Consider the following 14375-nt stretch of genomic DNA (forward strand, 5'->3'; position numbering starts at 1 on the left):
TGGATTTAACTTTTACTGGCAGATTTATTAGCCACCATTTACAGAACTGTTAACATAATATATTAATTGTGTTCACAAATGAGTTCATCCTAATGAATAGGGGAGGCACATTGTGCATTACAGGTTGTACTGGATGTTCATGCTACCTGCTGAGTTCTGATCACAGCACATATCTGATGCAGGACTGGGACATGCACAAATTTCACTGTTCTTCAAACCAAAGGAAGTCAAAGGGAAAAATTGCTGCCCTATCAAATCCCTTTTCCTTTAGTTCCTCCAACTCTCCCCCCCAGCCCACAGGGCCGGCTCCAGGCACCAGCCCACCAAGCTTGTGCTTGGGGCGGGACCTGGAGGGGGGCGGCGCGGTGCGGCGCTCTGGCTCCGGGGAGAGCGGGGCCACGGCCGGGCTCGCCGCCCTCCCCCTGGCGCTCTGGCTGCCGGGGAGAGCGGAGCCCCGGCCGGGGCTCGCCGCCCTCCCCCCAGGGCTCCGGCCGCCCTCCCCCACCCCGCGCCCTCCCTTGCCGCGCCGGGGGGGGGGGCAGCCCGAGGCTTTTTTGCCTGGGGCGGCAAAAAAGCCAAAGCCGGCCCTGCCCACACACACACTTTTCCTTGAATTGTTTAATTGACAGTCAACCAATTTAGGGCCCAATACAAAATCCATTGAATTGTTGGATGGATCTTTGGTCTGACCCTAGTATGGCCGTTCTTATGTTATGTCAGAAGAAATATGGATAATTGCCAGCAACAATGTCTTTTTTCAGTCCTCCTGAAGTGGCAAAGGGAGTGAATTCACAAGGGATAAGATCCATTTAATCCGTAAATCCTGTATTTGTTACATTTCAAGACACTTAATTTTTGACACTTATAGCTGTCATATTTTAACATCACTAAATAACGTCTAAATGCTAATTACAGCTTTTTTATATCTCTTTATAGTTAATGTCATTCAGAAAATCAAATCACTTGGAAAAAAACTGAGGAACAATGACTCTACTGGAGAATTGTTATATACACTGCAGCACATCAAAGCTGAATATTCTTATTTTTCAGATCAACAGAATAATGATTATACCAATTGAAAGAATCAAACACAACTTGTTCCTTTACCCCTTGAATGTTTTTGTGACTACACTAAACCTTTGTAATTTGGAAGGAGTGGTTGAACTCTCTTTTGAGCATTACCTTGTTGTGCAGTACAAATCAAATACTGATGATAAATTTGCAGCAGGGCTTTCCTTGAGTGTTCACATTTGTAAGGATATTTCTTTTGAAAATCATACTGTCACTATTTGAACATTGGGAAATGAGACACTAAGTCCATGAATATCTCTTGGGTAGAGACTAATTGATCTCTATCTAGGTGCTGATATGACCCTCAATTACTGTAATATGTGATATATTTCACCAGTTCGAGTATCTCTCATAGAGATGGATCTATCTATTTACATAGCTATTTATATTCCTCCTCCCATTACTATAATATCTGATATATTCCAGCAGTTCACATACCTCACTTAGGCGGCCTTGTCTTTACAGGAAACATTTTTTAGTATAACCTAAAATGTGAATGTATATAGCTATAGATATACCAGTATAGCCCCCTTGTGTAGACACTCTTATTCCAGTATTCATCTGTAAATATAAAAACACTTTACAAAGTATGGTTAAGTGTCAGTGAGTGGGATGTGAGTGGTCATGCCTAGTGCCTGGAGCAGGAATCAGTTGCCAGGAATAAGAGCCCAGGGTCAGAGTCAGAGACCAGATGCCAGAGCTGAGGGTCAGAGCAAAGTGAGAGCTGGGTTTCTTGGATGGAGGCAAAGTGGGGAAAGGCTGAGTCTGCAGCAGGAACTATCACAGGCCATAGGTAAATGATTTGAGCAGCCACTCAACAGCTGCTGATCTGAGCTTAAAAGCAGGTCTGCTGACTCTTCCAACCAATCAGGTAGTGTAGCCAATTGGGCAGCCTACTTCAGACCAGCTGTGCTCGTTAGGCAGCCCGGCGACTAGATAAAAACTGTGGCACAGAGAGGTTGAATGACTTGCCCAAGCTTACAAAAGGTATGTGTACACAGCAGAGAAACACCTGCGGTTGGCCCAGCCAGCCAACTCGAGGTTGGGGGTGTTGGGCTGTGGGGTTGTTTTATTGCTGTGTAGACTTCTGGGCTGGGGCCTGGGATCCAGGACCCTCCCACCCCGCAGGGTTCTAGAGCACAGGCCAGACACGAGATTTTCTTTGCTGTGTAGACATACCCAAAGGGATTCAGTGGCTGAGCTGGGAGTAGAACAAAGGTCTTTTGTCTCCCAAAGCTATCTCCTGTCTGACAGACCACAGTGGGATTCTTCAGGCCTTTTACTATCTATCCAGTTAGGTAGCTCGGTGCTTATATGGCCTCCACCACTGTAGCCCCTACCAAATTTCTGGATCCAGATATCCCAGACTGTTAGGAAAGTTCACACTAGATTCCATACTTACTAGTTTGGTCCCATCTCTAGTCATAAGATTATGAAACACCCTCTCACAAAGTGTTTTCCTCCCCCTCCCACATGTAAAGTTGAGATTAGCCTCACTCCTAATATAGGGGCAATTATAGAAAAGGTTCTAGAAGTCAAGCTAAAGATGCCCAGAGCTTGAAACAAAGGGATTTAGCAAGGATGGGAATGATGGGAATTTTGGGGGGATCCTTAAACACAACCACAAGAGACTCAGAATGCTCAGTCTAAACACTTGCATCTATCTAGCCTCTGCAGCCCCTGGATGTTATCTCCAGTTCTGAATTATGAATAAATTTTCTGCCTTGCAATCCAACAAAGAAACAGGGAGAATAAAGAGAGAGAGAGAAATCCTGAAGGAAATGGTTAGAATTATGGCATGTAAACAGCCACCACAATAGAATACGCACATTCCAATTCTCTTTCTGAACTTATTTTTAACTTGTCCAGCTATTGGCACAGTCAGTATTTATAGATTGGAGGGAAGTCATGCTCCAAGTTTAAGGCCAAGCTTATTATCTGTACCTGCTTACAGTATGTTGTGGGCCAAGTGAAAGCAAAAAAGAAAGGAAAAAAAAAAAAGCCCATGGAAGAGACCATGATTTAATATGCTCTTTGGAGAGTTGCATTTGAGAGGCTTGACGGGAAAAAAAGTCAACTTAAGCTCCTTATCTGTAAAAGAGAAATCCTCTGTGATAGGGATGAAATCACTGTTAGACTTCTTTCTATTTCTTTAAGCTCTCATGCCAAATACTGAATATGTGGAGGGGAAGAACATACAGTTAAGTTGAACCAGAGAGAACTCTTACTCGCCTAGACCCGGCCTTTTATACTGAGTTAGAATGAGCTGAAAAGAAGATAAAGAAACAGTGCAAAGGAATCCAAATCTTTTTATCCTTCCATAGATTTCTCAGTAGGAGCAAAAGTACCAAGTTTTGATTCATTCTAGTACCATTCATAATGAGATTGCCAAATAGGCTGGAACAATAATCAACCCATTAGATCGATCAATTTCTGTTTGGCTGCTTCACACGCTACAATGACAAACTTGTTGTTACTGAAATTTGAAATAATTCCCAGGGAAGCTATTTAAGGACTGTGGGCCTGATTCTGATCTTACACAGCTTTTATGCTTGTATAACTCCACTGCCTTCCATGGAGGTACCCTGATTTACACCATTGTCACTGAAGTCGGAGCATGCCTTAAGATTTTCTTTTATTAGGTTTTTAGCACCTGTTCATGCTTAGGAAAAAGTACAGACCCTGTACCCTCAAAAAAACTCCACAATGTGGAGCATTTTGTTTTCCATTCATAGTGGATCAAATCCTCATCCAGTGTAGATTATCATCATTGCTTCGTTAACTCAATGGAGCTCACACCAGCTGAGAATCTGGCCCTGTATCTCCCTTCATAGACTTAATGATCTACAATAAATTAAAATCTAGGCATGTACTGATCGAACCAGGAAATATATGGTTTAATGTTTAGATAAGGGAATGATGCCAGAAGACAGCACTTGCAGAAAATAAATTATTTTAAAATGACTAGATTTGTGTACATTTGAAGAAGAAATGCAAACAAGTGGCAGTTGATTTCCTTGAGTCTATTATTCTTACTTTGACAAACATAAACAGTGGATCTTCTTATCCATATCAGGGGAACACCACCCTGTGCATCACAGCTTATAAAGCACCTGACAAGGCATTTGATGGTAAAACAAATTTCTGAATGAAGACAAACTTTAGTTGTTCCTATCATTTGTTATCAAATGGGCCTTCTTTAGGCTCTTTGTAACTTCTGTCTCATTCAGAATTCTGGCCTTCTCTGTTACTTAAATGGCAGCTGAAATCATCCCTGTCGCCTACTTACTGTGTTTATTACATGTGATAGAAATTTAGAACTAATGATATCATACGAGAGGTTTGGATGAAATCAAATGAACCATGGACTGAATGGAGTTACGCAAAAATCACACCCAGTCTTTTGGGCACATATTTCTGGCTATATTTTGTACCTTCTTTCTCTATTCCTCTGATTTAACAAGCTAGGGTTTGGTTGGTTTCTCTTCAACTACAATTTCCCATTGATTATTTCTGAACAATTCATAGCCCATGTACTCTGGCCTTAAACTAACTGCTCCTCCTTAGCTGTGTATTCTGACTTTTAAATCCTCTCCTCTTCATTGTGGGTATGGGCAACACGCCTATTGAGCCAAACCAACCACAGATAGTGTCATATGGTAATAAAGAATCTGAGAAAGATTTACTTTCTTCTGTCACTGAACAAAAAGCTCTATTTGAATAAGAAAAGCAATATTTCCCCAAAATTTACTCTCTGACTCTCTGCTTCAATGTAGAGTTTCTGTTTAGAACCTTCCAACTGGTCCTGCCATGCTAGCTTCTGCTACAGATTCAAAGAAATTGTTCATATATCCTCATAGGTAGTATTCCAATAATTCAGTGGAGTTACAGTACCATCAAACCATTCACCTGCAGCATGTCAGCAAAACCACAGGACTCTTAGGGTACGTCTACACTACGAAATTAGTTCGAATTTATAGAAGCCGGTTTTATTGAAATCGGTTGTATACAGCCGATTGTGTGTGTCCACACAATAAAATGCTCTAGGTGCTCTAGTCGGCGGACCGCGTCCACAGTACAAGGCTAGCGTCGACTTCCAGAGCATTGCACTATGGGTAGCTATCCCACAGCTATCCCACAGTTCCCGCAGTCTCCGCCGCCCCTTTGAATTCTGGGTTGAGATCCCAATGCCCGGATGATGCAAAACAGTGTCGCGGGCGGTTCTGGGTACATGTCGTCAGGCCCCTCCCTCCCCCGTCACAGCAACGGCAGACAATAGATTCGCGCCTCTTTACCTGGGTTACCTGAGTTACCTGTGCAGACAACATGGAGCCCGCTCAGCTGAGCTCACCGTCACCATATGTCCTCTGGGTGTCGGCAGACGTGGGACTGCATTGCTGCACAGCAGCAGCTGCTAACTGCCTTTTGGCGGTAGACGGTGCAGTAGACTGGTAGCCTTCATCGGCGATCTGGGTGCTGGCAGCCGTGGGGCTTGCCTTTTGGCAGTAAATGGTGTATTACGACTATTAGCCGTCCTATTACAAGTCGGGTCATCGCACATTAGCAGAGTCTTCCCCGAGCAGCCGATTGTGCAATAGGCCTGAAGACCATCGTCATACGCCGCCCCGTATTTGCTGCCAAGCACCCAGAAAGATGCCGAGGGCTATCAGTCACGCTGCACCGTCGTCTTAAGATGTAAAAAATAGATTTGCTCTGTATTCATTTGCTTCCCCCTCCCTCCGTCAAATCAACGGCCTGCTAAGCCCAGGGTTTTCAGTTTAATCTTTGGGGGGAACATTCTGTGTGACAGTTGTTTGTGTTTCTCCCTGATGCACAGCCACCGTTCTTGATTTTAATTCCCTGTGCCTGTACGCCATGTCGTCACTCGGCCCCCCTCCCTCCTTCCCCTAGTCCGTCAGATACTACGTTTGCGCCACAGCTCAGAAAGCCGAGAAGCGGTTCGCGCCTTTTCTTTGAATTCTGGGTTGAGATCCCAATGCCCGGATGATGCAAAACAGTGTCGCGGGCGGTTCTGGGTACATGTCGTCAGGCCCCTCCCCCCTCGTCACAGCAACGCAGACAATAGATTCGCGCCTTTTTACCTGGGTTACCTGTGCAGACAACATATCACGGCAAGCATGGAGCCCGCTCAGCTCAGCTGAGCTCACCGTCACCATATGTCCTCTGGGTGCTGGCAGACGTGGGACTGCATTGCTACACAGCAGCAGCTGCTAACTGCCTTTTGGCGGTAGACGGTGTAGCATGAGTGATAGCCATGGGGCTGGCAGCCGTAGGGCTGCATTGCACCAGCCCCTTGCCAGGCGATGGTATATTATGACTGGTATCCGTCGTCATCGTATTGGTGTGGCTGTCAATCATGGCCACCTGGGCAGACATGCTACTGTTTCGATGATGATGGCTACCAGTCGTAATATACTATTTTCTGCCAATTGCCCAGTATTGTCTGCTAAGCACCCAGAAGAGGCCGAGGGCGATGCTGGGTGCTGGCGGACGTGGGGCTGGCAGACGTGGGGCTGCATTGCTACACAGCAGCAGCCCCTTGCCTTTTGGCAGATGATGGTATTTTATGATTGGTATCCGTCATCGTCGTACTGGTATGGCTGTCACTCATGCTGCACCGTCGGCTGCCACCTTAAGATGTAAAAAATAGATTTGTTCTGTATTCATATGCTTCCCCTTCCTCCGTGAAATCAATGGCCTGCTAAGCCCAGGGTTTTCATTTTAATCTTTGGGGGGACCATTCTGTGTGACAGTTGTTTGTGTTTCTCCCTGTTCCTGTACCTGTACGCCATGTCGTCACTCGGCCCTCCCTCCCTCCCGCCCTCCCTCCTTCTCCTGGTCCATCAGATACTACTTTCGCGCCTTTTTTCTGACCAGGCGCCATAGCTAGCACTGGGATCATGGAGCCCGCTCAGATCACCGCGGCAATTATGAGCACTATGAACACCACGCGCATTGTCCTGGAGTATATGCAGAGCCAGGACATGCCAAGGCGAAACCCGGACCAGGCGAGGAGGCGATTGCAGCGCGGCGACGAGAGTGATGAGGAAATTGACATGGACATAGACCTCTCACAAGGCACAGGCACCAGCAATGTGGAAATCATGGTGTCACTGGGGCAGGTTGATGCCGTGGAACGCCGATTCTGGGCCCGGGAAACAAGCACAGACTGGTGGGACCGCATCGTGCTGCAGGTATGGGACGATTCCCAGTGGCTGCGAAACTTTCGCATGCGTAAGGGCACTTTCATGGAACTTTGTGACTTGCTGTCCCCTGCCCTGAAACGCCAGGATACCAAGATGAGAGCAGCCCTCACAGTTGAGAAGCGAGTGGCGATAGCCCTGTGGAAGCTTGCAACGCCAGACAGCTACCGGTCAGTCGGGAATCAATTTGGAGTGGGCAAATCTACAGTGGGGGCTGCTGTGATCCAATTTGCCAGGGCAATGAAAGACCTGGTGATAGCAAGGGTAGTGACTCTGGGCAACGTGCAGTCAATAGTGGATGGTTTTGCTGAAATGGGATTCCCAAACTGTGGCGGGGCCATAGACGGAACCCATATCCCTATCTTGTCACCGGAGCACCAAGCCACCGACTACATAAACCGCAAGGGGTACTTTTCAATGCTGCTGCAAGCCCTGGTGGATCACAAGGGACGTTTCACCAACATCAACGTGGGATGGCCGGGAAAGGTACATGATGCTCGCGTCTTCAGGAACTCTGCTCTGTTTCGAAAGCTGGAGGAAGGGACTTTCTTCCCGGACCAGAAAGTGACCATTGGGGATGTTGAAATGCCTATCGTGATCCTTGGGGACCCAGCCTACCCCTTAATGCCATGGCTCATGAAGCCGTACACAGGCAGCCTGGACAGGAGTCAGGACCTGTTCAACTACAGGCTGAGCAAGTGCCGAATGGTGGTGGAATGTGCATTTGGACGTTTAAAAGCGCGCTGGCGCAGCTTACTGACTCGCTCAGACCTCAGCGAAAAGAATATCCCCATTGTTATTGCTACTTGCTGTGCGCTCCACAATATCTGTGAGAGTAAGGGGGAGACCTTTATGGCGGGGTGGGAGGTTGAGGCAACTCGCCTGGCCGCTGATTACGCGCAGCCAGACACCAGGGCGGTTAGAGGAGCACAGCAGGGCGCGGTGCGCATCAGAGAAGCTTTGAAAACGAGTTTTGTGACTGGCCAGGCTACTGTGTGAAACTTCTGTTTGTTTCTCCTTGATGAACCCTCCAAACCCCCCCCACCGACCCGGTTCACTCTACTTCCCTGTAAACCAACCACCCCACCCCACCCTCCCCTCCCGCTTGCAGAGGCAATAAAGTCATTTTTTTTTAACATTCATGCATTCTTTATTAGTTCCTTACAGAGGTAGGGGGATAATTGCCAAGGTAGCCTGGGATGGGTGGGGGAGGAGGGATGGAAAAGGACACACTGCATTTTAAAACTTTAACTCTTATTGAAGGCCAGCCTTCTGATGCTTGGGCGATCATCTGGGGTGGAGTGACTGGGTGGACGGAGGCCCCCCCACCGTGTTCTTGGGCGTCTGGGTGAGGAGGCTATGGAACTTGGGGAGGAGGGCTGTTGGTTACACAGGGGCTGTAGCGGCGGTCTCTGCTCCTGCTGCCTTTCCTGCAACTCAACCATACGCTCGAGCATATCAGTTTGATGCTCCAGCAGACGGAGCATTGCCTCTTGCCGTCTGTCTGCAAGCTGACGCCACCTATCGTCTTCAGCCCGCCACTTGCTCTGTTCTTCCCGCGATTCAGCCCGCCACCTCTCCTCTCGTTCATATTGGGCTTTTCTCATCTCCGTCATTGACTGCCTCCACGCATTCTGCTGTGCTCTATCAGCCTGGGCGGACATCTGCAGCTCCGTGAACATCTCGTCCCTCGTCCTACGTTTTCTCTTTCTAATGTTCACGAGCCTCTGCGAAGGAGAAACATTTGCAGCTGGCGGAGGAGAAGGGAGAGGTGGTTAAAAAAGACACATTTTAGAGAACAATGGGTACACTCTTTCATTACAAGGTCGCATATTTCGGCTTGCAGGCAGCCATCGTAGGCCACAGTGTTTTGGCTTTTTTAACCTTCTTAACATGCGGGAAAGGTTGCAAACAGCAGCGCATTTCCCATATCAAGGATGAATTGGGTTGTCCATTTAAAATGGGGTTTCAATGTAAAAGGAGTGGCTGCGGTTTCCCGGTTAACATGCGGCACAAACACAAGTAAACCCCCCCGCCCCACACACACACACGATTCTCTGGGATGATCACTTCACCCCTCCCCCCACCGCGTGGTTAACAGCGGGGAACATTTCTGGTCAGAAGAGCAGGAACGGGCGCCTCTGAATGTCCCCTTAATAAAATCACCCCATTTCAACCAGGAGAGCTTTCTGGAGATGTCCCTGGAGGATTTCCGCTCCATCCCCATACACGTTAACAGACTTTTCCAGTAGATGTACTGGCCGCGATTGCCAGGGCAAAGTAATCATTAAACACGCTTGCTTTTTTTTTGTAATGTTTACAAATAGTTACAAAGTTACACTCACCAGAGGTCTCCTGTGTGCCCTGAGGGTCTTGGGTGAGTTCGGGGGTTACTGGTTCCAGGTCCAGGGTCACAAACATATCCTGGCTGTTGGGGAAACCGGTTTCTCCGCTTCCTTGCTGCTGTGAGCTACCTACAGTACCTCCATCGTCATCATCCTCCTCGTTCCCCGAACCGTCTTCCCTGTGTGTTTCTCCAGTGAGAGAGTCATAGCACACGGTTGGGGTAGTGGTGGCTGCACCCCCTAGGATCGCATGCAGCTCCGCGTAGTAGCGGCAAGTTTGCGGCTCTGCCCCGGACCTTCCGTTTGCTTCTCTGGCTTTGTGGTAAGCTTGCCGTAGCTCCTTAATTTTCACGCGGCACTGCTGTGTGTCCCTGTTATGGCCTCGGTCCTTCATGGCCTTGGAGATCTTTTCTAATACTTTTCCATTTCTTTTACTGCTACGGAGTTCAGCTATCACTGCTTCATCTCCCCATATGGCGAGCAGATCTCGTACCTCCCGTTCGGTCCATGCTGGAGCTCTTTTGCGATCCTGGGAGGACTCCATCACGGTTACCTGTGCTGATGAGCTCTGCGGGGTCACCTGTGCTCTCCACGCTGGGCAAACAGGAAATGAAATTCAAACCTTCGCGGGTCTTTTCCTGTCTACCTGGTCAGTGCATCTGAGTTGAGAGTGCTGTCCAGAGCGGTCACAATGAAGCACTGTGGGATAGCTCCCGGAGGCCAATAACGTCGAATTCCGTCCACACTACCCCAATTCCGACCCGCAAAGACCGGTTTTATCGCTAATCCCCTCGTCAGAGGTGGTGTAAAGAAACCGGTTTAAAGGACCCTTTAAGTCGAAAGAAAGGGCTTCGTTGTGTGGACGTGTCCAGGCTTAATTCGGTTTAACGCCGCTAAAGTCGACCTAAACCCGTAGTGTAGACCAGGCCTTAGGAGCCACTAGGTTCTGACAAGCTTCCTGGTGGTAACTAGAACTCAAAGCTCAGCTCTGGCAGAGGACTCTAGTCTTTGAATCTGAGTGGTGAAATTGCAGGGGTCAGACAGTTCCCTGCTTCTGTTTAAACCCAGCAGAGGCATGGGAAGCTGTGCAACGGGGGTTTTCCTCTGTTTAGGACTGCCTCCTCTTCATTATCTGCTGCTGTTCCCTGACTCTGACCTCCTGGTATCCTGACCCGGCCTGCCTTCTGGGAAGTTTGGGATTCTTAAGAGGGTAAATTCCTTGCATAAGGACCAGCATAAGCTGTTTAGTAAAGCTTCACTACAGTGTTGGCATTCTGTTCATGATGATAAAATAAACAACAAATATAGGAAGGATAGCTACAGTGGCAACATGCATTAAAACATTCTTACCTGATAACATAGTCATATTTACTTTTTCTCTAGCCATATTACTTTGAAACTGATAATGTTTCCAATTATTTCCACAGCATCTGCAAAATTACTTAAAAATCTAGCTTTAAAATGCAGTGTGTGACTAACAGTTTTTTCATTGTAAAAGGCTAAATGCTGTGGCAGTTAAGGTAAAATACATTTGTGTGGTTGTGTAACAGTTTATCTTGAATATGTAAAAACCCAAAGAGGGCTGTTTCTGCCTGATACTCAAGGAAAGCAGGCCAAAACCTATATAGCTTCTGTATCTCTAATCAGGTCTACAACATTACAATTATGTCTGAGATAATGATGGGGGAAAGAGGACACTTTGACAGTAAGAAAATAGGTATAAGATAGAGCAAGGATATTATCAAATAATTCCATTTTTGTCTGCGGTAAACTTCTAAGCTCATCTTTTTTTGATTGACACTGTAAACCACCTGCTTCTGATAAGACAATATGAAACCCATATCACTATAGTTTCTCCAGATTACATGACAGCAATAAGATGTCACAGCAAATGTTAGTATGAGATGTATATTGGACCCAAGCCTTCTTCCATTGGTTGGGAGCAGGATCCACACCAATTGTACCCTAAAACTCCCTAACCACAGTAAATAGAGGCAGGATTTTGACTATGGCAGCAGCATAACTATACATATTACTTAAAGGAGCACATGAGTTACATTCAAGAAAGTTATCATTGATGCCAACACTTCATTACAGAAGTGGCTCTCAGCCTGTCCAGACTACTGTACCCCTTTCAAGAGTCTGATTTGTCTTGTGTACCCCCAAGTTTTACCTCACCTAAAAACTATTTGCTTACAAAAATCAGACATAAAAATACAAAGGCTTGGTCTACACTAAACCCCCAAATCGAACTAAGGTACGCAACTTCAGCTACGTGAATAACGTAGCTGAAGTCGACGTACCTTAGTTCGAACTTACCGCGGTCCAGACGCGGCAGGCAGGCTCCCCCGTCGACTCCGCATACTCCTTGCGGCGAGCAGGATTACCGGAGTCGACGGGGAGCACTTCTGAGTTCGATTTATCGCGTCCAGACAAGACGCGATGAATCGAACCCAGAAGTTCGATTGCCTGCCGCCGAACCAGCGCGTAAGTATAGACAAGCCCAAAGTGTCACAGCACACTATTACTGAAAAATTGCTCACTTTCTCATTTTTACCATATAATTATAAAATAAATCAATTGGAATATAAATATTGTACTTATTTTTCAGTGTGTAGTATACAGAGCAGTATAAACAAATCATTGTCTGTATGCAATTTTAGTTTGTACTGACTTCGCTAGTACTTTTTATTAGGGCTGTCAAGCGTTTAAAAAAATTAGGGCTGTCAAGCGATTAAAAAAACGAATTGCGATTAATCGTGCAATTAAAAAGATTAATCATGATTAATCACACTGTTAAACAATAATAGAATACGATTTATTTAAATGGTTTGTAATTGAAATATTGATTTCAATTACAACACAATATGAAGTGTACAGTGCTCATTTTATATTTATTTTTGATTCCAAGTATTTGCAGTGTAAAAAAACAAAAGAAATAGTATTTTTCAATTAACCTAATACAAGTACTGTAGTGAAATCTCTTTATCATGAAAATTGAACTTACTAATGTACAATTATGTACAAAAAAACCTGCATTCAAAAATAAAATAATGTAAAATCTTAGAGCTTGCAAATCCACTCAGTCCTACTTCTTGTTTAGCCAATCATTCAGACAAACAAGTTTGATTGCATTTGCAGGAGATAATGCTGCCTGCTTCTTGTTTACAATGTCACCTGAAAGTGAGAACAGGTGTTCTTATAGCAGTGTTGTAGCCGGTGTTGCAAGATATTTACGTGCCAGATGCGCTAAAGATTCATATGTCCCTTCATGCATCAACCACCATTCCAGGGGACATGCGTCCACGCTGATGACAGGTTCTGCTCCATAAAAGTCCAAAGCAGTGCAGACCAATGCATTGTCATTTTCATTATCTGAGTCAGATGCCACCACCGGAAGGTTGATTTTCTTTTTTGGTGGTTCGAGTTCTGTAGTTTCCGCATCAGAGTGTTGCTCTTTTAAGACTTCTGAAAGCATGCTCCATACCTCGTCCCGCTCAGATTTTGGAAGGCACTTCAGATTCTTAAACCTTTAGAAATCTCACATTGGTACCTTCTTTGCATTTTGTGAAATCTGCAGGGAAAGTGTTCTTAAAATGATTTCAGTTACAACACAAAATACAATATATATGAAAATGTAGAAAAACATCCAAAATATTTAATAAATTTCAATTGGTATTCTATTGTTTAACAGTGTGATTAAAACTGCGATTAATTGTGATTAATTTTTTTATTAACGATTTTTTTTGTTAGTAGCGAGAGTTAACTGCGATTAATCGACAGCCCTACTTTTTACGTATCCTGTTGTAAAACTAAGCAAATATCTAGATGAGTTGATGTACCCCTAGAAGACCTCTGCATACCCCTGCTTGAGAACCGCTGCATTAGAGGAACTGATGAATTCTGAAGCAGTTTGAAACACACACAATAACTCAGTCCACCTGACACTCACCTCATTGTTACAAAGACCAAGGCTCATCAAAAGGTTTTGCTAAAGTTCAAGTATCTTTCCAAAGAACCTTGGCCTTCATGGATTTTTGCATTGAAATGATGCAGAATTCCCAGCACTACATGGTTTTTAGGCAAAAGAGTGGCCAGCTAGTTAATTCTCCCCTTGAGAATATTCTGTCTGAGAATACAAAGAGCAAATAAAAAAAAGGGGTTAGCCTGGCAGCTGGAATGCCAATGTAACTCTAGCCTTAGCCACCCAGAAATTTCCTTTATCTATTTATTTTCTTGCAACAAATGAATAATTTTTGTATTGGCCACTATATGAGGATTTTGACTGGTTATGACAATTTACATTTCTTTTCAGTGGTGTATAGGAATATACACCTCTACCTCGATATAACGCTGTCCTTGGGAGCCAAAAAATCTTACTGTGTTATAGGTGAAACTGCGTTATATTGAACTTGGTTTGATCCGCCAGAGTGCGCAGCCCCGCCCTCCCGGAGAGCTGCTTTACCGCGTTATATCCGAATTCGTGTTATATCGGGTCGCATTATATCGGGGTAGAGGTGTATAACTGAAGATTTAATGTGACAGTGAAAAAGGGCTTGCATGAAATATGTAAGAGATTCTAAAATATTTTATTAATTTAATACATACCATTACTAAAGATGAGAAAATGGAAGGAAAATGCATGTATTTGGATTGTGAAAAATCTCATGAAGAGAACTTTTAATATAACAGTCAAAAAAGGAGAACTTTGCATTAAAATACTTAGTGTGAAATC

The 14375-nt window shown here is 45.2% G+C and overlaps 1 protein-coding gene across 1 annotated transcript; it reads right to left on the bottom strand.

Annotated features, from left to right (window-relative positions):
* Positions 1–8420: 8420 nt before the first annotated feature.
* LOC135972835 (uncharacterized) lies at positions 8421–10569 on the bottom strand. The gene is made up of 2 exons (XM_065552931.1): positions 9641–10569; positions 8421–9045 (listed from the first exon to the last, which is right to left on the bottom strand). The coding sequence occupies exons 1-2, from the start codon at positions 10182–10184 to the stop codon at positions 8543–8545; spliced, it is 1047 nt and encodes a 348-aa protein (XP_065409003.1). The 5' UTR covers positions 10185–10569; the 3' UTR covers positions 8421–8542.
* Between the last annotated feature and the right edge of the window lie 3806 nt (positions 10570–14375).

This window comes from Chrysemys picta, chromosome 7, assembly GCF_011386835.1.
Source record: "Chrysemys picta bellii isolate R12L10 chromosome 7, ASM1138683v2, whole genome shotgun sequence".
Lineage (NCBI taxonomy): Eukaryota > Metazoa > Chordata > Testudines > Emydidae > Chrysemys > Chrysemys picta.